The 25622-nt window shown below is 51.5% G+C and overlaps 1 protein-coding gene across 2 annotated transcripts in view; it reads right to left on the bottom strand.

Moving 5' to 3' along the window:
* Positions 1-1903: 1903 nt before the first annotated feature.
* ILDR2 (immunoglobulin like domain containing receptor 2) overlaps positions 1904-25622 on the bottom strand; it is a 53851-nt gene continuing 30132 nt past the window's right edge. The window contains exons 4-10 of one of the 2 annotated variants that reach the window (XM_059412478.1): positions 22209-22265; positions 19375-19521; positions 18104-18280; positions 12174-12287; positions 8179-8389; positions 6122-6806; positions 1904-4956 (exon numbers count right to left, since the gene is read on the bottom strand). In XM_059412478.1, the coding sequence (XP_059268461.1) occupies positions 4921-4956; positions 6122-6806; positions 8179-8389; positions 12174-12287; positions 18104-18280; positions 19375-19521; positions 22209-22265 (1427 nt within the window). In that variant the 3' untranslated portion in view covers positions 1904-4920. The remainder of the gene's footprint in view (positions 4957-6121; positions 6807-8178; positions 8390-12173; positions 12288-18103; positions 18281-19374; positions 19522-22208; positions 22266-25622) is intronic. The other variant, XM_059412479.1, reaches the window with a different exon arrangement.

Genomic DNA, 25622 nt, shown 5'->3' with positions numbered 1-25622 from the left:
GGCAGCAGTTGTGGGGGAAGAACCCTAGACAGGCAGAGGGCCTGGCTGTACAACCTTAAAGACCTTTGGACTATCGGCAAATCGCTCAGCTTTTCTCGATGAGGCCACAGCATCCCCCGTGCCGCGGTCGCGGGAGGGTGTTCGGACCAAAGGATATGATGCCTGTGGAAGTGCTCTGTAAACAGTAATGCACCATGAAAACAACACAGATCGCCCTCAGGCAGGGCCAGAACTCAGGATGCTGCTTTAAGCAGCTCAACATTATGTCTGTTCCACTCTGATGGTAAACGCCTCTCCTGTAAGCTCCATGGACCAGCCTCCAGGTGACGAAGAGGTAGGACCCTAGCAGGGAAAAAACCAGGCACTTTTTTCCTCCAGGACTTGAAGTACCTGGGGCCCTATTTTGGTGAATTTGAATCTCCACATCCTATAAATCAAATTTGAAACTCTAGCGAGATTTTGGCAGCATCTAAATCTGATGTTGGAAGGAGGGTATATATGATGTAGATTTTCTTATTCCTGCCCACCCCGCTTGGGTCGTTAAGGTGGAAGTGGGAGTCGATCAGCCAGGCTGATCAACTCCAAAATATTTTTGAACACTTCAGAAAATGATTTGCCATTTCCCCAGTGGTCTCTTTTCTTTCTACTCATGATCTAAGTTTTGCTCAGAATGACATCAAGGGAATGAGAAAATTACCTGTAATTCCTGTTGTCAGATCTGAGATTGTCACAACAGATCATTATTCTAGGATTAGAAACATCTAGAACTGGCTCCTGGGGGGTATTTCCAGCCTTCCTTTCTCTCTGCCTCACAGAGTTCTCCCACCTCTGGACCCTGGTGAGTCAGTCACCACCGTGGCAGCCAGACTGCTGGGCGCTGCACCACTGCCAGCCCCGGGGGAGTGAGAGGACCTCTGCAGACGTCCCCCGAGCCCCAGGAAGCCTGAGGAGCAGCTGCTCGGGGCCCACCACAGGTAGGACCCATCTAGCGCTGCATTCCCCAAATGCATCTGATCACAGGGCTCTTCTGAAATATTTGTTAAAAGAACCCATACTCACTCCAGACCCACCTAATCAATCTCCAGGGTGGGTGGGGCCCGGCAGTATTATTTTTAACAGCAATCGCGGAATTTGTATGGTCAGGAAACTTGGGGAGACACAGGTCCAGCAGAAGAGATTTATAGGCTTGGAATCCAAAGGCCTAATGAGATTTGCAACTTCACTAATGGCAATGCTGGTTTATTTCTCCGTCTTAAAGAGAAGGGATGGATCACAACAATATCTACGTCAGCCTCTGAAGGCCATCAGGTAACCTAGTCAGGTTACCTGTGTGCTGTCTTTCAGAGGATTTAGAAATACTTACAGACAGGGCTAGGTGTTTGCGGCTTAGAATGCCTCGGGCTAGAGGGGCAGGGCCCCCACGTGCGCAGTGAGGATGACGTGAAGGGAGACGAGAGGCCCGTTATCTCTGCCAGACTTTCTCTGCGTTGGGGAGGGTGGCCAGCAGCACTCACGGCTGCAGAACGGAGCCCCCGGAAAAGCAGATGCCGAGTTCCCCGGGAGCGTGCCCGGGAGGATCAGCTGACACGTACCCGCAGGTCCGGGGAACACGTCCCCAGCTTCCTGGTGAACCTATGCATGGCCTAGAAGAAGCTGTTCTAGGGGACACCTCTTGCCACCTGCGTCCACACCCCCTTATCCAACACATCCCTGACTCAGCTGTGACTCACAGGCGCACAGCAGCTCCGGCATCATCCCTCCGGGTCCTGTGCCGCGCACCGCTCCCCATCCTAATTCATCTCTTCCAGTCAGATCTTTTTTTGACTGGCTTTTCAGAACATTGAGCTTATCTTTAAACACAATGGATAGACAAACACACACAACATTTAAATATCAAAATATACCCATTTAAATTTAAAAACTTTAATTCTCTGGGTTTGTTGTCATCCATGGCAATATTTCACATTATGTGCATAAAATCTACTTCTTTCTTGGGCATGTCTTATTTCCGCTCTTCAACTGCAGGGTCCCAATGGACGGAGATTGTGCCTGACGCAAGACATTCTGTACCCCCAGTAAAAGCTAGGAAGGAAGCTAATATTTATAAGCCCTTCCTCTGTGGGAAACACTATTCAGGGAAGAAAATAAAGGACCCACTGGGAAAAGCTAGGGTGCCGAGGATGGCCAGCTTTCCCTTTACTTGTCCAGCCAGTTCTTGTCTCTATCCACATACCCAGAAACAACAGTGTTCTCTCTCTCTCTGGAAGTTTCAGGGATTTATGCAGCCCGACAGGGGACAGCCTGGTCCCATCTCCCCAGGTTATTTCAGGAGCCTGTTGTCTTCGTGTTTTCTGATTGTACGGTCTATAGTTTTGTTCTCTTTGCAACTGCAGGTTTCCAATTTTAGTAATTCTTTCCCTGTGACTCCCCGAACCATCTCCAAAATCCTACATGCCCTCGGCGAACAAAAGCAATATGTCTGGTCTCTGCAGCTGGTGCTATGGGGCTCTTTGGTGGAGAGAAGCCTGACACAGTGCTCAGTTGAAGAGATAATAGCTCTGCAGCTGCCCAGTATTCTCCAGGATTGCCTGAGCAAGTTGGAATCCAAAGCTGGTGACTAAGAAATGATGATGTTTAGTCATCTTTCCCATCTGATGTGGGGCCCATATAGACGGGACCTCGGCTCTCAGAGGCCGGGGACACCAGCAAGTCTAACACTCAGCACCAGGTTATGGCATGTGTCTTCCTGCCCTTGGAAGTGCCAGCACTGGGCTGAGCTGTCCCTGGTTCCTCTCAGGCCAAAGCCACCGCAAAGTCCTTTGGTAGGCCAGGTCTCCTCCAGGCAAGGATAGCGACTCGTGCTCCCGACCTTCACCAGCCACTTCTTTATTTCCTTGCACATGTAGGACTGTTTTGGACAGGCCGCGAAGTAAAGATCCCAGTGGAATGGTGCTCTGAGACTAGGGCCCAGCTCCGGTCAGGCGGCTGTGGACAAGACCAAGAAGATGTTGAAGAAAAAACCTTCAGAGGTTGCCCGTGGACTCGAAGACAGAAAGCTGACCACCACTGGGAGGCCGAGCATCATTGTCTCCCAGTGATTTTTGACCCAACCATGGCTGCCTCCATAATGGTGCAGGGTGAAAAGCTTTGGCAGATGTTTGCCAAAGAAAGTGGAGACTGAGACACCTAAGGCGAGACGGAGTCGAGGCTTAAGGGACGAACACGAGACAAGAAGAAACAGCTTGTCCTTGAAGAGAAACGAACATTGAAAAGGTGCACGCACTTCTCGTGCCTTGAGTCGGAAAGAATTTGGGCTGGGCTCAGCTAGGCCGTTGCCCCATGGGGCTTGGCAGCTCACACAGCTGTCTGCAATCAGCGGCGACTCGACAGGCTGTCAGACGGGGCGGACGGGGTCCTGGGCCTGTTCTTCTCATCATGCAGCGGGACAGCCCAGGCTTGCTCACCTCGTGGCGACTGCAAGAGAAAATAGGCCCCATGCACAGGACTTTTTCAGGACTCTGCTTGTGTTCCATTTGTTTGGGGCCACTGGCCAAAGCAAATCTCTTGGCCCATCCCAGAAGGGACGGGTGGAGAAACGGACTGCACCTCTTGCTGAGAAGGGAAGAAAGTGTGGCCATTTCTTGCAATCTCTCAAAACTGCAAAATCCAGAAATATCTAGCTTTGGGATTTAGGTAGAATCTATCATTTAGGCCAGGGTGGGACAAGGAAGCGCTCCTTCCTGAGAACAAGATCCCTCCTTTCCCAGCGCATCCGGAGCAGCAGCCTGGCGAGGCGAAGGGACGCACGTTCCAGCCATCCCTGGGGTCCTGGAACGACAGAGCCGGGAAGCACGAACAGCTCCTGGCGAACGAAGTACAAAACCAGAGACGACCGGGGTCTGAATTTGTGGGGAAAATGGCCCACGTTCAAAATAGAGTGAGATCACAGATTCTTTTCCTCTTAAATTCTTTTGTCTCTATTTTGCATAACTGCTTTCTCCTTCTTTTTTTTTTTTTCCTTCCTCCTCTCTTTCATGTGTGTATTTTAAGCATTTTTCGAAAGGCACCTGATGACAATTTAATCAGAGTGCAGAGGGAAGTGGGGCTCTGTGGGTGGCACCAACGTGTGGAAAGTCCAGGGGAAAGGAGGGCGAGGAGAGCCCTTAACGTCCAAGACTCGGAGGTCACTGTGCACAGCGGAAAGAGAAAAAGCAGTTTAAGTTCTCAGAATGGAAAAAGAAATAGCACTTACACCGCTTTTCAAAAAGGGATGCTCTCTTTTGTCTTGATCTAGCCACTCAAGAGCTGTCATTCAAAACAGCAAATTGAAGTCATTTCTGTGATTGTCCTGCAGGTCACTGTCACTGAGCTCACCAAGGGCCCTCTGATTTCAGTGTAACAATAGTCATTGCCTCATGACCGGCAGGAGATGGGGATAAAAGGTATATTTTGCCTAAAGCTATCTTCTGTTGTCAGTACAAGACCTTCTTCTAATAGTAGTAATGTTTTTCTGTCTCTAAGCACAGCACAGGAGGCATAGAAGAACATACTGGAGGATGAGGCAGTTTCTAGAGATCAGCAGTCCAGAGCTAACTCCCTTTCAGAATTGGAAAAGGAATCCTGGTTCAGCTACGGAAGAACATCAGGCAGGATGAACTCAGTGGGGAAGACACCCCATGTGTGGGAATGTTCTCACACATAGTCATCTTGAGTTTCGCATACTAGCTGGATGTATGCTGAGGTTTGGAATCAGCCTTCCTTAAAGGCTGCCCCCCCCCCCCTGGCAAAGCAAAGATCAGCAAATCTTCAGAGGCGGTGGCCAGAGAAGGTCCCGGGCCTGCTGGCTCTTAGGTTTGTGTCTTGTCCCGGTGGGCTGCTTCTGATTTCTAGTCAGCCAGAGAAGTGTCTTCAAAACAAACATCAGACCACAAGGGACATTCTGGTTGGAAAGTCACTCTGGAAAAGAGCAGAAAGGGCACAACGTTAAACCACACAACGGTTAAAGAAACCCAATACAACCTAACAGATGGTTCCCCGGGCAGAGTCCACACCCTGTCCAGAACCCTGCACAGCCTGACTCCAGGCATCTCGTTAGGCTTGTGGCTACCGTTCAGAAGCCTCAGTTGGTGCTGAAGCCAACATACATCTGACGGAACTTCGTTCCATGGCCACAGAACAACTTCCCAGCCCTGTAGGGCGAGCCACAAGGTTCATGGCTCCACCTGCGAGTGTGGATGGAGCACACGAACCCGGCAGGACCCGGAAGTTCACTCCTGCTCACGGGTACTTCTCGGGGCATGTCATTGTTCTCTTTAGAGAACAAAAGAGATCTGTTTTAGAGGGGTCAGTATCTTTTTTTCCATTGTATTCTCTCCCCAAACTACGTGCTTAAGAAAACGACCCCCTTGAAGTATGAAAAACAGAACGGTGGAGGAGGCAGGGGAAGCGCGGAGGGAGCACAAGCCCTGGGGCTGGCAGAGCGGCCGCCAGGGCACCGGGGGAGAGGCACTTTGGCAGCCAGAGCGGACATCTGCGACTGTCCCCCAGCGTTTCTCTGAGCTGCGGAGCTCACATCTGGGGGCCGAGGGCCGGACTGGGCTGCTCTTGGCATTTACTGAGACCGCAAAGCTCGGTAAGGCCACTTGCAAGAGAGACAGTTAACTGGGCAGCGGCCATGCGCGCGGCACAGGTCACAGTTTACCTTCCGCCCCGCGTCCGGGAGGAGAGTGAGCTGCCCTTCGGACACTCGGTCGCCCCTGACCTCCTCTGGGCCGTGAGCGCTCTGGCAATTTCTGCAAGTTCTAAACCCTCCCGCGAGGGTGGGAGCTGGGGCGGGAGGCGCAAGAGGCGCGCCTAGAACGTTCTGCGCGCAGAGACCAGAGGTCCGCGCAGTCTCGAGGCCCTGCAGGCCCGAGGCTACCTGCTGCTCAGGGCGGCGCTTGGGGACCCGAGACTCTCCACGAAGCACCTGCTCCTCCTGCTTCTCGCCCCGGGCCAGGGCCTCCGCTCACTGCCTGTGGCTGGGGCCAGGCGGGGCAGGGGCAGGCCCCCTCCCCGCCGCGCTCCCCCCCGGGCCCCCGCCCGACCCCCCCTGCGCGGGAGGCGCCCGGCGGGGCCGCACCGTCTTCTTGGCGGGCTCCTTCTTGCGCTTCTTCTCCGAGTTGCTGTGGTAGGGCAGGTCGCGGCCGCGGTAGGACGGGCCGCGGCTCAGCTCGCGCTCGCTGTAGGGCGGCAGCGGGTCGTCGGCGGAGTCGTCGTCGTCGTCGTCGTCGTCGTCGTCCTGCGGCGCGGCCGCCTTGTAGGTGGAGGGCGGCGACCAGGCGTAGTAGGAGGCGCTGCGGCGGCCGAGCTGCGCGCTCAGCCGGGACGGCGTCTCCAGGCTGCCGCCGCGGCTGGCGCCCTCGGGCCGCGCCTGGCGCTCCAGCGCCCCCGCGCGCGGCCCGTGCTCGTACTTGGGCGCGGTGCCCGGCGTGCGGCTCACCAGGCGCGGCAGCGGCGCGTCGTCCGGCCGCCGGCGCGGGGGGCTGGGCGCCCAGGCGCGGCCCGCGTCGCCCAGGGGCTCCCGGCTGCGGCCGCGCGGCCCGTAGTACTCGTCGGGCGAGCCGTCGGGGTAGAAGCCGCCCAGCGCGCGCGCCTCCGAGCGCTCGAAGCGGCCGCCGCCCCGCGCCTCGTGGCTGTCGCCGTCGGCCCGGCGGGAGCGCGCGGCGTACGAGTCGGCGAAGGCGGCCAGCTCGTCCATGGACACGGCGGGGACGCCGGCGGCGAAGTTCTTCCGCGACAGCATCTCGGACTTGGAGCGCTGCTGGCTGCGGGCAGAGGTGGGGAGGGGAGGTCGGTGAGCGCCGAGGCGGGCGCGCGGGGCCGGGCCGGGCGGAGGGGGTGCCCCGGGCTGGCTGCGCGGTCGGGGGGGGGCGGGGGCACCGCCGGGAAGCGGGGCGACCGGGGCTCTCTCTGGAGCTCGTGCTAAGGACCAAGACGGAGTCGTGTGGGTCACACTCCTTTGTGATTCAGACGGCGCCGAGGCGCACAGCGGGGCCTGCTGGTGGTGAGTGTGGCTTCTGGCTCACCAGCACTGGCCTCCCTTCTCCCAGCCTCGAAGCCGGGGGCCTGGCGTGGCCGGCGATCCAGGGAAACCCTGCGGTACTCGGTGATGCACAGAGAAGCCTCCTGCTCCCTCAGGGCCCCGGGGCCAGCGTATCCCTGCGAGTTACCCGCCGTTGGTAAGTCTAAGAGAAAGGCAGTGTCTACTGTCCTTCGAGATAAAGGACAGGTGAGTGGTGACCGTGCTGTTCAGTGGGCAGCAGCCATACGAACCAGGGTGCACATCTTGGCCTCCCACACCACTGGCCAGGTGACTCTAGGGAAACGTCGGTTTCCCCAACAGTCCCCACCTTTTAGAGTCAGGAGAATCAATCAGTGTAACGTTTGGTATTTCGCCTTTCACGTAACGATGATCCAAAATGCTGCAGGGGCACCTGGGTGGCTCAGTGGGTAAAGCACCTGCCTCTCGGTTTTGGCTCAGGTCAGGACCTCATGGATTGTGAAATCGAGCTGATGGCTGGGAGTCTGCTTGAAGAGCCTCTCCTGCCTCTTCCCCCGACTTACGCACACACACTCTCTCTCTCAAATAAATAAATCTCTTAAAAATGAGGGAGATGATGGATGGGAATTTTTAGAGGATGTAGGGTAAAATATTATGAGAAAGGCAAGGAAATGTTTATTAAGGTTCATTAAGGAGCACAGAGTCCCCGGGGCGCCTGGGTGGCTCAGTGGGTTGGGCCGCTGCCTTCGGCTCGGGTCATGATCTCGGGGTCCTGGGATTGAGTCCTGCATCGGGCTCTCTGCTCAGCGGGGAGCCTGCTTCCCTCTCTCTCTCTCCCTCTGCCTGCCTCTCCGACTACTTGTGATTTAAAAAAAAAAAGGAGCACAGAGTCCCCATTTCAAAGGGACTTGGCTATGATTGCACATGGTGCCACAGGTGTCCCTTTGCTTAATAAACATGAGAAGGGGATGTTCAACAGCCCAAGGAGAGCTGTGGCAGGACAACCTAGAACGGGAGACAGAGATGCTCTTGGAAAACAGCTGTCTCAGAGCCACATCTGCCTGCCAGCTCCAGCCCCCCCCCCCCCCCCCCCCGCCCCCACAGCTGCAGCCTGGTGCGGCCACCTTGACCTGTACCTGAAGCTCTCCCGATCCTCCCTGTTATACTCCATGGCCGAGGGCCCCCGGCTGGCCCCGCTGCCGCCTCCCACGGCCCCGGACCAGTAGTCAGGATTGCTCTCCAAGTCCCCGGACACAGGGAACTGCTTGCTTCTCATCTGGTGGTAGGCCTGGCGGAAACTGCTGTCGTCCTCATGCAGGGAGCTGAGCTCGGAGATGGTGTTGTTATCTGCAGGGACAAAACCAGGCATGACAGAGCTTTCTACGTATTAGGAAGGGAGCTCTGTTAACGGCTCTGGGGAAACTGCCTCCCGAAGGCTTCAGTCCTGTTCTGGTTTAGTTGTAGACCTGAACTAACAGTGTCTGTGTTCTTAGCTCAGCAGGAACAGGCTCCGTCCAGAAGCCCACTGGCTTATAGAGAGGGAGGCTTCCTACATGCTCTGTTCTTAAAATAGGAAAATAATTGTTACTGCTCCACCTAAGGCACGTTTCCCAGAACTTGGGCTCTTTGCAGCTGGTTTCCTCCTAAGGCGTCTTCATCCTTGTTCCAGTGTTTTTCTTCTTGTAGAATTCTGTGAAAGCTACGATGATCCCAGGTATCTTGAGCCAAAAGGGGCAACACGAGAGAGAACCCACAGGTCACAAAATCTTCCTCACTGGTGGCTGCGTCCCAGGATGGGCCTTCAAAACCAGTGCGGCCCCGTGCTTTCGAGGGACCCCATTCCTGCCTCCTTCAGCTATGCCCTTCGCCCCAGGGCACAGTCCACAGGGGCGAGGGGACTGCACACCTAGTGTCCAATCATCCCCTTTCTGGACGCTCATCCAGGAACGTGGATTATCCTTCCCAATTGGTACCAAGTCCATTTCCAGGGCCCACAAAGACTTCTTTGCCTCCCTAACGAATATTCCAGGTGTGTATGGCCTTGGGTGGCTAGGACAGCAGAGTCGAGGGAAGGGAAGAGAAGCGGGGCGGCTGCACTCGCAGCCTCCTGGCCTCCACTTGTACTCCTCCTACAAAGAAGGGGGTTGTGGTCACCGTTTTCTCATTTCCTACAAAGTGGCCTAAGTAGCATTTTGCAAAAGCACTTGTGAACAAGTCAAGAATCACAGTCTAGAAAGAAAGGGGGGAGGACCAATTAAAAAAAACAAAAAAACCACAACCACTTGTTTATAGAATTTTGAAACGGATTGAATATCATTTTACTTAAAAACGCATCTAGTGAATCTATTTGTCATGCAATTGGATCCGTTTGTTTTCTAAAATCCTTTGGTCAGAACGTCAAAATATTATCAGAATCAACATTTATAAAGTATAAGGTTTGGCTGTTGAGTAGAAGGTAAGCCAAGATAGGACGTGGGCAGCGCAAATCTGTGTCTCAGGTTCCCCTCTACTTCTCTTCCCTAGCCCCAAGAGTTCTCGGAGGAGCACTCCCACCCACAGAGGAAAGGAAGGGCCTCCCCTCCCTCCCCCTGCTGCATAAACACAACCTCCTGGTCCTGTTTTATCCGGGTGGGGGCTTACTGAGAATGCCATTCATTTTGGTCATGTAATCATTTGGTTTTGAATTACAATTTTTAAACTTTTTCCTCCTCCGGGGGAGAATGGACTAGTGACTCCCCATTTGAAAGGAAAAGAGCTCAGATGCTACTGATTAATAAAATCTAGAACCTTCCTTTTCTCATGATCCCAGCGAATTCTAATCTCCTGGGAGCAGTACAGAAGAGAACTTTAAAATGCCTCAAGTGAAACTGTTGAAACATCCTATTGTTGCCTCCGAACTTTCCTTAAACTTCAGGGAATAATGGATCTTTTCCATTTCTCCACATCCTGAGGGCCGTCTCAGTTTCACCATTCATAGCGACGGACTGTCTAGGCTGTATGCCGTTCTAACGTTTCTGCCGCATTGAATGTAAACATCAATATCCCTGCTTCACAAACACCTAATAATGTAACTCTAGAACAGGAGAGGCAAACTTTCTCTGTACAGGGCTAGATATTAAATATTTCAGTCTTTGCAAGCCACACTGTTACAATTATTGGACTTGGCCACTGCAGTGTGAAAGCAGCCAGACAACATGTAAGGGAACCGGCCTGACTCTGTTCCAGGACAAACTTCCCAAGAACAGGAGATGGAACCTATTGGCCCTGGGAGGTGTCGTCTGCAAGATCACCACACTGGGATTCTGGACTAAAAATAGCCCAAGTGCAACCCCCTACTTACCAGGGCAAGGAAAGTGAGGGTCTTACTGGCCAGCAAATTCCCGAACCTGACATTCCCCGTTCTTACAGAATCTCGTCACAACCCGAAGCCATGAGATCCGTTTTACAATGAGATCTTCAAGACTGTCCCCTGTCCATGATCTGTCCCAGGGTTTACTCTGCTCTTCAGAAAGAGAGCCTGGCAAAGTCAAGTGAACTGTATTCCCACTTCACCTCTATGCAATTATGGGACCGTCAACCTGCAGGTTCCAGATCTTGGTTCCAGTTGTGGCGCAGGTACCGAGGTGCCAACACTGGGTCTTTTCCCTCTCTGCTTCCTTTCCTACTGTGTAAAATGAAGGAGGTGGGAGTCAACCACCTCAGTCTCTTCTGTTCCAACATACTAGAAAGTCCTAGGAGGTAGAAGGCTGTGATCTCTGAACAGAAACAGCCACTACAGCCACGGAGCCAAGAGTCGGCTCAAAAACGTCCTGTGTAAAGAGCACAGGACTGGGAATCAGAAGAGCTGGGTTCTAATCCCGGTCTGGCCAGTCACTTCAGCCCTCTGGGTTTCTGTTTCCTCATCTGTACACTGTGCAGACTGACCTCGGCCACCACTAAGGTCCCCTTGGGTGTTCAGATGTCATTACCTTCTGACCAGCCAGTCCCTGGAGACCATTTCAATCCAGGTAGACTGGTGACATCACCTAAATCAGGATTCATTCTTTAGTTTCAGCCTCAGGTTTTAACTCTTACCCTGAGCTGAGAGATTCACAGATTTCCTCCCCAGGCTCCTTCTCCTGGATCGCTGTCTCTGTCCCCTCCCAGGGCTCCATGACAACACATTACAACTAACTTGTCAAGTGCAGTGACATCTGCATTCCTGACATTCCAATCTGGAGATGGTCTTTTTATAGGCAGGCCGGTGGGAGGATGCGGCAAGGAACGCAGCTCAGACAGGATGAATTTAGCTTTGCAAACTGGGAGGAATATGTTGTCCTTAATCTGAATACAGTGCCTCTAGTCTGGGACTGTTTCCCCAACAGTTCCATCAAGCCTCTCCTCGCTTCCAAGGCAAGGAGGGTTCAAAGAGAGAGAGAGAGAGAGAGAGAGGTAGTGACCTCACCACCATGCCAGCCAGCACCCTCCAGTAATCAGCCCGTCCATGTCAGACCTGCCCGGAGCTGGGTCTCGTCACCGAGGTAAGCTGGAGTCCGCGCCAGCACTCAGCCGTGTCCGCTGCGGAGTGTCCGAGGGCCTGTGAGTGAAGGTTGGGGTCCTGCCACCTACAAGCTCAGGAACTGGAAAGTTCTTTTGATAAGAGGGGCAGCCTCTTTCCTAGCCCTCAGTCTCTGCCGTCGGGCATCTCAGAGGAACACAGGCCTCCTTTTCTGCTGGTAGACTTTTCCTTCCGCTGCTTAGAGTCCTCCGTGGAGCAAGTCGGCAGCTGGACCGTTGCTCAATGGTAGAGGTTTTCATGTTGGGGGAAAAACTCACATCTTTAGTCATTATTTTGAATAGAAGGGAATGACCCTTTGAAGAAAACATCTGCAACCCCAGCACTGCCTGGGCCCAGCACAGCTGACTGCCCCACGGAGAGAAACAGCACGAAGCAAGGTGGGAACGACCGCTCTGCCCTTCCCACCAGGAGCCCTATTTCTCCCTTCTGTGCCCTCAGAGCTACTCTCTTCAGGACATCGCCGGCCCCCCTGCTAGTCCTAAGCCACCAGAGCTCAGGGCTGCCCACGTTTGGGAATCCCCAAACCCCCTTTAGCCGTGAAGCCCAGATCACGTGGCACTAACAGATGCTCACATCTGCCTCTCATCCTTCTGGCTGGATCAAACTGAGCCAGCTCCTTCTCGACGTAGTACAGGACCTTCATGGAGTCTCTCTCTTTGTCAGCCTGAATCCGGTAACCTTTGCGAACTGTGGAGAAAAGGACAGGAAGGGGAGCTGAGAAAAGCCGGAGGCGGCCTCTCTTTACTTTACCAAGTAAAGCCCGCCGTTCCTGCTTATGACAACTCTTTTTGAAATCGCCAGAAATAATCATCTATATTTATACTTATGGAACCGTGACTGAGATCCCTTTTATCAGATGGTGGCCCTGGAATGGAAGAACAGCAGTGCACCACCAAGTTCGCTCACAGTAGATTTGGGGTCATTTGTTAACTTCTGCTTCCTACTTTCTGACCTCCTTAGCTCCACTTAAAGCTTGGGGCGGGGGGGAGACAGATTTTCTGGACGGAGGACATAGATCATGCTATAGCATCTGCGGGTCCCAGCTCCGCTTGGTGGGAGAACAAGTAAATAAAACAGATACCCGAACATCGGGGACCTTGACGAGGGTGGCCTGAACGCCTCTGGTTTCATGGGAGATGGTGCAAAAATCCCCTCACAGGTGGCGCATATGAGCCAGGATGATAGGCTACAAGAAGCGTTTGTGCAAAACGAAAATGAGGGGCAAAAATACATGGATTGCTAATTCTGGTTCCACTTTATTTCTCTGAAGTTTTCCATTTGGGAGAAGAAATACCATAGTATTCCATACACGATTAGTTCCACCTGCTGCTGTGTGGTCAGAAGCAGGGGTTATTTTGGGGGTGCTCCATAACGAGAGAGAATACCATCTCCTACGCTCCCATCACTCATACTGTCAGGAACAAAGACGGTTTAAGCCCCACATCACTTAGTATCAGTCGAGTCCAATACCAGCCCCAAGGGTGATCAGACACAGGCAAGTCAAATCTTCACAAATATGAGAAAACGAGAGAGAAGGACCCAACATGCCAGTGGTAAGAGATAGCATGCATCGAGCCTCTCAGTGTGCTAGGTACTGCCCTAATGCTCTGCATGGATATTTGCTCCTCACAACCCCTAACAAATTTGCTGATAGCCTCAGTTTATGGTCGAGAAAACTTTGGCTCAGAGAGTTTCCTGCCCTGCTCCAGAATAATGGGCAGCACAGGGGCTAGACCTACGTAACCTGACTGAAACTCGGGAGCCCAGAAGCAGAGGCAGGAGGGAGCAACCCAAGAGGAAGACAAGAAGGCCCAGAGTAGGAAATGCTCGTAGGTGTGTCATGGGTGGTGTGACCAGGGGCACAGGCTTATCGGTCCTGTGTTCTGGCCAGTCAGGACTACACAACAGGATGGAAGCAAGTAACCCAACTCCCAACGCGCTCGGCTCCCACAGTAGGGCAAATACCGTAAAGAAACCATATGGCCACGTGTGCCTCCAGAAGAGCCTCCACATGCTGCTCTCTGGTCACGTGACCCTGGCTGTGGACAAAGTCCCATGTGTGCACAAACGACGCACACGGAGGATTAAAATACTGTACTGCTCAGCGCTCTCCTCACAGCCCTGGCTTTGAAGACCGAGAGAACGCCCCCACGCCCATTTGCAGGTGACCCTCCCCCCCAGGGATGTTCCAGTTTCAGGCGGATGAATGATTTGTCTTTCTCAAGTTCTGTCCAGTCCAAGTCCTCTGGTTGGTGTGGCCCCTCTAAGTTACTAGCCTTGGCACCTTTGGTTTTAGTGGAGAGGGAATACTGGGCTATTCTTTTGATGCCGAACTATAACTTCAAAAATGTGTATTGTTTAAGTAGTTGAGCAGATATTTTTGACCCAGTTAATTGAAATTAACTATTTTTCAGCTAATTTCTCCTTCACAGCCAAATCTAACTTATAAAACTTGCAAAAAAAAAAAAAAGTCTCTAAGGCAGATACCTATGGATATAGCCTTGTTTTTCCTGTCCTATCTTAATGAGCTAAGTCAGGCTGTTTATGGATGATGGAACAGCTGCCAGATTCCACCCCCAGGGGGAGAGCAGCTCAGTTGTGGGAGAAGTGATGCTCAAAATTTGCATATTCTCTGTATACATACAGTGGCATATATATAGACCCACATCCTTATTAGTTTTGAAAATGACATTTCAAAACCCTACTTGCCTACTCAATTCTTTTGTAAGAAGGATGAGTGGGGGCCAGGTAGATGGGAAAATGACTTAGAGCCAGGCAAGAGAAGCTGTGGGAAGCTGAGGCGGGAGAGCATTAAATTAATCAAGGAGGGAGATGCTAGAAAGGACCAGGACAGTATGACAGAGACGGAGTAAAGTAAACGGATTCAAGGCTATTTTGAGTACAGTCTGAAGAACTCGGTGACAAATCAGATGAGGGAAGTGAGGAAGAGGTAAGGATGAGGTCCCCGCTTCTCGTTCGGGCTGCTCGGTGGACAGTAGTGCCACCCACGACGATAAGAAAGGTCGGAGTTCATTTGAAGTCTAAAAACAGCAGATTAATTCCATTTCCTAGAGTTTAAGTTCGAAATGCCCGTGAGATGTCCAGAAAGCAATTTGATATATGGGACTGGGGAGCCGAGGAGAGGCTGGAGATGGCGACTGGGAGTCATAAGCACGGAGAAGATGACAGAGCCATTGGAGTAGGTAAGATTTCCCAGGGAGAGGACCTTGGGCCAAAACAGGAACACCAGCATCTGGGGTGTGGGCCGTGGAAGGAGAGCCAGCAAAGAGCAAAACAGGTAGGGAAAATGACTAAGTGATATAGGAGGTAAATGCTTTTGAGAAGTCAAGGGACGTAAGAATTGAGAAGCATCCGTTACATTTAGCAGTAGGGCAGTCGTCACAAGCACTGGTGTCCGGAGTAGGGAAAGTGACAGCCAGATGGAAGTTCGCTGAGAAGTTGGGGAAAAGCAGAGGAAATGGACACAGGAACTACTTAAAGCGCTGAAGGAGTTGGGCTATGAAGAGCAGAAAAGGAACAGGGAAGTAACATCAGAGGACTGCGGGGGTTTTGCAGATTGTTATATGTTAATGGGAGAGCTTTAAGCCTGGTTTGAACGCTGCTAGGATGGAGACAGGGAGAAGGAACGGCGGGTGATGAGAGCCAGTCTTCCGACCGGAGGGAGTGTGGCTGCTCCGTAAAGACAGAACCTTGACAAAGAGGAAGAGGCTGTATCCAGAGAAGGACAGGAGACGGTCTTCTTCTGTTGGAACAGAGATCACAAATGAAGGTCGGGAAAAGGAATCAAGGGGACTCTTGTCGCTCGCATTTGGTAACCTTGCCTCTTCAACTACTGAGAGGGTCCAAAGGGGTGTTGTGTACAAATGTAATCTGAAAAAAAATCACTGTTGCTACATGATTACCCTAAAATCCCTAAAATTAAAGTAGCATATAAATATAAAATAGGCTAAATTTACATCTTTTCAGTCAGCATTTCCTAACATCTCTAACATTCTTTCAAAAATAAGCTACATGAAACATGGGCTTAAGCCACCTTTTTCTTAAAGGACACATAGCCAAATGCCATCAGTAAGTCTGGCCATGGGACCATGAGGACAGGAATGTGTCCATTGGGGGATCATGAAGAATTCCTTCCTGACTCGAACCAGATTACGACACCCTGGGCCAGACCGGCTGTGGCCGACATCGGCTGTGCAGATTCCCTTTTTCCCCGCTAACGGAACCCTGATTTTGTTCATTTCCAAGATGAATAGTGTTCCAGCCTAAGAGACGAGTCTTGATTAGTTCAAACCAACCAGGTATAGAAATGGGCTCGAGACACAATTCTTGCCAATAAAATTGCTAGGAGATGTCTGTTGGAAGGGGAGGGGCTTCTGGAAGAGGTATCCTCACTCTTGAAAGAAGCAGCACAAAGAAAACGGATATGTTTTTCCATCTCTGAATGCATTTAGTGCCTGGAACTATGGAAGTCTTCATAGGATCACAAGGGGAGCCAGCTCAGAAGCACAGAACAAAAGATGGAGAGAACTAGGTCCTTCAGTGTTGCCACGTGAACTAATCCATCAACCAACCCCAGAGCCATCTTTCTTTGGGATTTCTTGCTATGCGAAATAAGAAAAGTTCCTATTTTTCAAGCCACCTCTTTCTTCTTTTTTAAAGATTTATTTATTTTTGAGAGAGAGAGAGAGAGAGAGCATGCAGGCAGAAAGGGCAGAAGTGGAGGGACCCCAGCAGGGACCCACAACCCTGCTGAGTGTGGAGCCCGGCATGGGGCTCGATGTCACCAGCCTAAGATCATGACCTGAGCTGAAATCAAGAGTTGGATCCTCAACCGACTGAGTCACCCAGGCACCCCCAAGCCACTTCTAGTTGCAGTTGGTTAGTGAGGCAGGATGGGGCCAAAATGATCGAACTGTAACAAGCAAGAGCTAGAAAAAGGTTGAAATCAGGAGAGAGGAAGTATTTGTCCCCTGGCCCCTCCGCCATTGGGGAAACAACCGTATTGTCTGTGTCTCTCTAATTCCCGGTGTGTCCTTGATCATGAGCTTTTACTTCTCAGTCTGTGACTCATCCTCAGGCTCCGATGTCAGAATTCTACCAACTGTTCCAGGGAGAGAAAAAATCACAAATACCAATTGCTCACTGATGACATCCACTCCTTCCAGGGTCAAGCACGGACAGTTCATCCAGTGGGTAAGACACTCTTCCCTGCTCCCACCGGAAGAAGGCCAGATAGCTCTGGGGGGACATGCCTGTTTTACCAACCCCACTAGCTCATCCACACCTAGGAATTCAACAGGCATCTCCTAAAGATACTTCACACACGTCTAACCTTCCTACTCTGTAATCCTGTTCAAGCGTCTCCATGGAAGCTCTGTTTGACTGCCCCCCACCCCCCCCCCCCCTCTACCCCTCTGCCTTTGCCAATAACCATGAATTCATCATGCCCTAACACACCATGGTGCATCTTCACCCAAATACGCTCTCCTTACGCATTACCTAATTCTCTCTATGATGCGCGTCCCTGGACAGCCTGGGCTCATCTGAAGCCTCCCTTTCCTTCATTCCCAAAGTCTTATTTTGAAGTATCTCTCAGATTGACCTACTCATTTCAATTCCCGTGGCCTCTGTCGTGGCCCGACTGCTCTCACGTTCCCTGAATGGCTTCATTTTCATCTCAGCTCGGTATCTCTGATCCCACTCTCTTCCACTGCCACGCGCCTCATCGGCGTGTCGCCTTTCCAAGGACTCAGGAACCTGCCAGTGGCTCCCGCTCACTTATGGCACCGAACCTCGGGCTCTCCTGGATGGGTTTCAGGATCTTCCTTAATCTGGGTGAGGCTCCATCAAAGCCCTCCACTTCCTTCTAGTGTCCAACACCCCCCCTTCTTTCTTCCAGCTCCAAGCTCCTACCACGTGTCCTTCCTGGGGGGTGCTCAGAGCCTCCCTCTCTCTCCTATTTCTTTGTGTTCCTCTAGGCCCAGCTCTTCCCTGAACCCTCTGTAACCGCTCCAGCTCCATCTCCTTTGAACACCCAGCACCACACTCTTTGCAGCATCTCATCGTCCTAATAAAAATCCATTCTCTCTCCCTGGCTGGGCCATTCTGCTTCCTACACAAACCATGTCCTATACTTCTTAGTGTCCCTCACCGTGCCTTTGACAGTCCTGAACACTAGGTAGGGATGAGATAACTATTTATGAACTGGATGGTTAGCATTCAAGGGCTACCTTGCCTCTTTTCCTCATCACTTCAGTTATCGGGGAGCTGGGGAAGGGAGCAGGGCAGCGACATCCTGCGGTCCTTGGAAAGCCTGACATGCACTCCAGATGATACCTGGTACTGCTGGAGGGATCCCATTTCTGGAATGGAGACCATCATTTTCCAAAGAAGCATCACCGAGCTGACGGTTCCCATCAGTAAGGAACCAGAGCAGAAGCCAGAGAGGAGCATGGGGCAGGGTGGTCTGGAACTACATTTACCACTGTGGCTGCCTCCCGTGGAGTCACTTGGTGCCAGGGGGGGCGGGTGCGGCTTGTCCATCAGCATGCCGGTTGGGGGGGTTCCTCCCAGGGGGACAGAGGGGATGGAGTAAGGGCCGGGGACACCGGAGACAGAGGGAGGGTACCCGGCCTTTGCTGCTTTCCCTGCTTCATACACTGTGGAGGGAGATGAAGAGCAAAAGAGATTATATTATCGTCCCACCCTCCACAACCCTCACACCGAAACTGCCTGAGGATGCGCTTAAGGGAGCCCCGGGACGTGCGTGTGCGCGTGTGTGTGCGTGTGCGTGTGCGTGTGTTCTCCTAGGCCTGAACTATTCATCAGAACGTCTCTCCCACTCCCTTGGACTCCTCCGGCTCCACCAAAAGGCAGCGACATAAGGAATTACGGGGTTCAGTAGCTGGCAACGGAGTCATTAAGCGGTCCTAGGAGCGGCCATGGCGGCCTCCCCAGTGCCAGCAGCAGCCCACCCTTCAGCACGCGTGAGGCCCCCGCAGGAAGCCTAGCGCCAGGCCACCCGGGGCTCCTTCCCGGAGGATCCTAAGCCTCTTCTAGAGAGGCCGGGCAGGCACAGAGCTTGCACGTGGCTCTGCTCTGGGATCTCAAAGGCAGAGCAGATCACCGGACCCCCCCCTGGAAGCTGCTTCATGCCTAAGGACACTGAAGATGCCTGCATGTCTTTCCCCTTCAGGATGTGTCTGGTTTCTGGTCTGGGGCGCCCAGCTTAGTGGCTGCACGGGCTCGGCCCTTATGGTGCAACTGTGCATCCCCCGATGAGGACTGGTCTGGTGGGCCACGTTGTCTCGGGCACAAATAAGACTCCTCCCCGGCTGGGTGGTGTGCCGAGCCTGCCGTCTGCACGCTCTGCTGGTAAAAAGAGGAGTTCTCTGCCTTTGAGAGGCACGACCAGAGAAGCTTTCCTCTAGCCTGAGTGCTTGAAGAGAGGGCAGAAGCCTTCCCCACAACCTGACCATCGGAGCCTGCCCTTCCCTTCGTGGGCGGCGCCAGAGTGAAATGCAGATGCAGGGGGACGGGTGTGGATGCCAAGTAGGAGAACTGCATGCGGGTGAGGACATGGGGACGGGCAGCTCGGGGAGCCGGGGGCTCCCAGCAGAGGAGGGAGGCTGGAGCAACCAGCTCCGGAGGCGGAAGGAAAGGAGGTGGAGAAGAAAGTCGGGCACACAGCTCTCGGACAGAGACGCGACCTCTCCTCCGGTCGCCCTGTCTCCCCGCCCGGCACTTTACTCACAGGCCTGCGGGCAGCAGCAGGACTCCGGACAACACGGGCAGCGGATGTAGCAGCAGCAGCTGTGCGGGCAGCACTGGCACCAGCAGATCCCCACCAGCACGAAGAAGAGGAAGACTCCCAGGATCACCAGGCCGACGAACACCCACTCTGGAAGGACGCACAGAGAAACCCACGCTGGGGGCGGCCCGCCGCACCGGCAGGGACCCTCTTCTCGCTGCCTCCTGTCAGAGGAGTGGGTAGTGGGGGCAGGGGGGACCCGGGGAAGGAAGCATCACGACAGGGCACAGAGCGCCCCCGGCTCAGGGGGAACTCTGAGAGCGAGAAGGCCTGACGCTGCGCGGTATGGAGAAGAGGGAGGAAGGGTCCCTAGGGTCCTACTGAGCGCCGTGGAATGACCAGCACGGGGTGGTGGCGGAGTTTCGGGGCCTTCCGGGGCAAAGGGCTTACCATATCCACCGTAGTGTCTGAACAAGGATGGGGCAGGACCAGAAAGACTCCTGGCTGGGGAGAGGAATCTTGGCAGCTGAGCTGGGAAGTGGTGGGTTCTGTGAATATGTCCCTTTTGTGGGCAACTTATTCTTACCTCTAAAAACACGAGTCCTGAGACAAAGTTCTGTGTCACAGGGTCTGAAGATATTTAGGTGGTCCGGGTCTCTCCCTGCTGACCACCCCTGTAACCCCTTTCCTGTCCTCAGCATCAAGGGCTGAGATCAAAGCCTTTTGCTTCTATCTGTGGAACAAACCAGGGAGAAAACGAGAGACAAAGACTCTCGTGCTGTCCCCACGCCCCAGGAGTGGCTTGGTTTGGTCGCACTCAGGCCGGCTGTGCGAACCAGGCAGCAGGCCCACGGCTACAATGGCTCCGGGCTCTGACGGCCGTACCAGCTGTTAACTTCTGCTGTTTTCATACCTCTGCCAGGGGTCGAACACAACTTCCGGTTCATCTGCTTGTCCACAAGATTCAAGAAAGGAAACATTCCATCTGGCTTACATAAAAATGGCATGACCCTCCGTGACTTTACGTCATGCTTTCAGGACTTGGCTATAGGACCCAGCTTCCCACTGGAGGCCGGGGATGGACTGGACGAGCCAGGATTGCCTTTGAACGTCCAAAGATTAAAGTGATTCATTTTGACGGAAGGCCGCCTACCAGAAGAACCTTTACAATGAACTTTAAGTGTATATTGTTTTTATTGAATTTTGGTTGTTAAATATTCCTTCAGTTAAATGGACATTCAGTTGGAGCTTGAAAATAGGATATTTTTGTTATATAAAGGGTTTTGTCTTAATGCTAAAATTATCTTTGTTTAGAACATGATTTCCTCAGGACGAGAACAAGCAACTTATGTTTTCTGAATGTCCGTCCTCACTCTCCCTCTGAAATACACTCAAATTAACCAGGTCACCATCTCTTCAGTGAGGAAATGAGAAGGTCTTGGGTCTGGTGAGAATGGTCTGGAGAGCATTCCTGCTGAGGACAATAGATAGCTGAGGGTTTTGCCCCAGTCCTCAGCTACAGCACAGTAACATTCTATAGCCTGAGACAGATAGGAGCCCTGAGGAACAGAGCGGTGCTGTGGCTCGGCGGCTACAATGAGGCTCGGGCCGTCAAGGCTAAAGACTGGCAGTTTTATCTCAGAGAAACAAAAGAATGCTCTCCATGAAAGGATTCTTGGGAGCCAACAGGGAGGGATATTCAACGGCCAAGGACCAGATATGAAAAATACAGTAACTCTTTCTTGAGACCGGGAGATATAACATCTAGTTGGAAGTCATGCTTTGTAACATCGTGGGTGTGATGAACAAATGGGTACAAACAGACACAACTCTGGATAAGGGGGAGTCCCAAAGAGGTGTCTACGTACGTCTCTGGGATCAACATTTATATGAAGAACGTCGTATTTGGGACGGCCAGCTAACGGCAAAACGGGAGAATTCATGGAACTCAACCGTAAAGACTTCAGATGTTTTAAAACCTGAACAAAGTCAAAACCAACGGCCAGGAATATTTTGTTTCTCTCTCTTGCTCCCAACACTTAGGCAGCTCTTAACCCTTTGCCAGAAGCCGTCTAAAGCAAGTCGGAATCATAGCCTTCCCCATTCCCTGAGTTGGCATATGTCCCTTCCCATAGCTCATTCTTCTTTCTCTCCGAACCCGCTTCCATTACGGGCTCTGGGGCTGCAGCGAGCTGAGGCTGGCTGGTCTAGGCTGGTGCGTTCAACTGAAGCTACAGAAAACGACAGGGGTGTGCATTTGGGTGTTTCCTTGACATATGGTGTATGGATCCCAGGGACTTAGGGGGCCCCAGAAGCTCCTGAAATTGCATACAAAGCAATGTAGGTGTTTACATGTGTACTTCTCAAGGGAGGCGGGGTGTGTTACTTTCATAAGGCTTGGAAATATGTATTGATCATGTTATGAAAGGTAATTCGCAGCAACGCGATTGTACCCCAATGAACAGATAAACATATAATTTAGGGAATAAGGAAATGCAATAAAAACAGTCACTCCGCTAGGGATACTTATAGCTGTCTAGGCACAGCAGAGGTACTGAATGGTTCCGAAGATTGCCAAAGAGCCTGCAAGGCCCAGCCCCGAAAGGGCGGGTCCCTGTTGCAGCCCATTTTAATTATCACGATTCTTTTAGGGCCCGGTGACAGAAGAAACACAATCTAAAGTCTTTTCCGCTGGGCTTAGTTCATCCTGGTAAAGACCACGGACACATACAGACAAATGTGCAAATAAGTTAAAGGAGAGATTAGCGACTAATGCAGAAGCAAGACAGACAGAGTAACAGCAAATTAAGCAAATAAAGAGTGAAATGACTGAGTACCTGGCATAATTTCCACAGCAAAACTGGGCAAGAGGTCAGCAAGCAGCCCTGTCCTGCCTGGAGGAGGTAGAAGGAAAAGAAGGGAAGCGGTTACTCCAAGGGCAAACACAGCCGGAAGCCTGGCGCCAGTGGCCCCATCGTCCACAGGGCTGGGGACCCAGGCTCTCTGCGGGAGGAGGGGCAAGTCCCAGGGGCTGAGCTCAGTCAAGAGAAAAGCTTTCTCCATCGCTCTTCGGCAGCCACCTAAGTGAACTTTGCACCAAAAGCAGATGGAAGCAGAAACAGAACTTTCTCTCGAACTATTTTTAGAAGGAGGAAATCTCTGCTTCCCGTATGAAAGCCCAGCTCGGGCAGACTGACATACGCTGTTTCCATTCATGTACACAGTCTTCTCCACACATGTGATCGGAGAGTCAAACCCATCTGTATCCAAACGTGCAACCCACGTTTTCATACATCCATACATACCCCTGTGTCCATATCAAAGCACAAGTCCATGTCTGGTTTTAACCTGGAATGGTCTCACTACGTGACTCTATTTATAGCCTAAAGATGCTTCAGGGATTAAAATTCTCAAAGGCAAGGGAAAGATAAAGCTAGATGACTGGCATGCTCTTCTACACCCCTTCTGGTTTCAGAAATACTCTCTACATATGTATCTGGTGTGGCTTTTCCATATGGGACCCGAAGCTGGCCTTGTATGAACCCAAGTGCCTTCTGCGTGGGACAGCAGGTGAGCTGACGGGCTGGTGTCAGAACAGGTGCCTTTCGGGGCTCTGGAAGGCAAAGAGCTGCGCAGGAGCCAAGACCGTGGAAGACGTGGGGGATCCGGAGGTTCGTCCTTTTAACCGCTAGTCTGACGTATAGGAAGAAGCACCGAATGCTTTTGCCCCGTTCTCCTATCACGCTAAATGTAAGGACCCTGATACGACTTTCCCACTCGTCCCAGATGTTTCTACCACACTGAAGCCTTGCTAACGAGCAAGCTGCCCTCTGAAGCACCTCTCAGGTTGCCTCCTTTCAGACTCCGAAGGCAAGAAGCCACTGGTGTACCACTCAAGCATGAACTGAACCTTATGACTAAGGTGCCTAACATACTCCCCCAGAAAGGCTCTGTCCAATAGAAATATAATGTGAGCGACACGTTAACTTTAGCTTTTTTAGTAATCACATTAAAGAGTTAAAAAAAAAAAGAAATTTAATACTATTTTTTTACTTATACCAATGTAGCCAAACTATTAACCCTTCAAAGGCTCAAGAGCCTACTGAACACAGTTTGAGGGCGTGTGTTTTATGCATATGGATTTGGTTCATTTAGAAAACAACTTAAGTTTGTTGAGTTGCATTAGAGGAGAAAGGTACCTGTGTGTGGTTCATATTTTGAATCTTAAGATGGGTCATGACTGCTCACTGGCCCCCTCCTCTCTCAAACCACTCCATTGAGAAGAAGCACTGATAAAAGTCAAAGAAAAAGCAGCTCCTCTGGGACATTTACTTTTTCTTGGCTCTCCCTAACTAGACAAGGCCAATGTGGTAAAATGTGTCCTGCTTGCATGTCCTGCGCAGGTAATGGTCCCTCATCTGAAAGATTAATTGGGACCACAGTACATTCCAAGGGCAAAGAAGTATAGAACGAGTGACTAGGTTTTGGAGAGAAGGGCTTCTGTCTGTCTCTTATCTTGTGCAGCTAACTTGCCAAGGATAGCCTGCTGTTCGCAGGGTCTCCTGGAAGAACAGGCAGGAGCCAAGTGGAGCACTGGAAAAAGGCATCCTGGAGGAGAATCCCTAGGCGAGCCTTCAGCCTAAGCCTTCCTGAAATGTGAAGAGTTGCCGCTGAGGCTCACAGCAGTCCCATCCCGTTCCTGGGACAGAATACCAGACAGGGATTTGGGACCAGAGTCTGAGCCAGTGATAAGTGCACGCACTGGTCTCATCTGGAGTGTTCTGCACACAAATGCCTCTTGGAAGCTCTACAAGGAAACAACTGGTCAAGGACTGGGGAGCTGGGGATGTTGGCCATCTCTTAAAGACATGATTTATACTAACTACCAGCCAACGGTCAATGACTTCTCTTGTTCCAGCAAGGTAGTTGTCAGAGAGTCACTTAATGGTGATTTTTTAAAAATCCAGACAATTAGCACTTCTGAATGCATCTCTTACTGTAGCTAGTGAAATGAAAAAGCTTTTCTTGCATCTACCCTTGAGCTCTCAAACCTACCAGTGTTTTAAACATCTCTAGATATGTGGTAGCCCATAATTAACCACATTCATAATTGAAATATTATTGATGATACAAACTGCAGATCTATACACCCTCACAGGGTATTAGCCATGTAATAATTATGAACTATAAAAAAAATCCATATATTTGGGTGCCTGGGTAGTTCAGATGGTTGAGCACCTGCCTTCGGCTCAGGTCATGATCCCAGGGATCGAGTCCCACATCCGGGCTCCTTGCTCAGCAGGAAGCTTGCTTCTCCCTCTGCCTCTTCTGCTCCCCTTGCTTGTGCTCTCTCGCTCTCTTTGTTAAATAAATAAATAAAATCTTTAAAAAAAAATCTGTATATTCAAGGAAAATATGGAGCTCATATATATGATAGAGATGACATTATACTGGAGAAAGCAGTGGCCTGGGAGGCAGGGTACTGGGAGTCAACTCTGTCCTTCGTTTGCTTGGTGAGTGCCACAGGCAATCCTCTTTCTAGGTCTCCACTTTCTCCCTAGTCAAGTGAAGAGATTGAATAAAGTGATCTACAAAGAGGGAGACCATATGTCCGGGTGTGTGCCTGCTGTCCTCGTGTAAATATTAATAGCACTACTTTAACTCTCAGGGTGTCCTATTTTAGACAATTAATTATACGGTCACCCTATCTATAATATTTTTGGCTCTCAAATCTGGTGCTTAATGGTTAGAGCTGCAAACTCAGCTGTTTACAGGGAGAGCAGGTAAGTCATGTAAATGCAGCTAGCTGAGGGTAACACACCAGGGAACATTTAGGGGCAAAGCGAATGGCCGATTACGTGTCTCTGGGGCTACTGCTGTTCACCTCTAGCCAACTGCTGCCTGACGGGAATGTGTCTCCTGAGTTGCAGGTCTTCCTGTTTCTCAAGATTAGCCAGACCACAGGCTTTTTGTGCGAAATATCCTTATTTTCAAATGTTGGCAACTGATTCATAGATTTTTTTAAAACACTGGACAATCCATACAAAATATATTTGGGGGCTGTATAGGGCCCAGAGATCACATACTTGGAACCACTGACAGGTATAAACAGACCAAGATATTTGTGAGCACATAAAACACAAAAGCTGGATTTCCGCACAGGCTGTTTAGATCACCTTGCTGGTCTTCTGACATTGTTTACACACAGCAGAACGTCAGTGAGTGTGAGCTCTAAGAACCTATGTTCAAAT

Source organism: Mustela nigripes, chromosome 10, assembly GCF_022355385.1.
Source record: "Mustela nigripes isolate SB6536 chromosome 10, MUSNIG.SB6536, whole genome shotgun sequence".
Classification (NCBI taxonomy): domain Eukaryota; kingdom Metazoa; phylum Chordata; class Mammalia; order Carnivora; family Mustelidae; genus Mustela; species Mustela nigripes.
The sequence above is the reverse complement of the archived record's forward strand: the minus strand, read 5'-3'. Positions and strand labels throughout refer to the sequence as shown.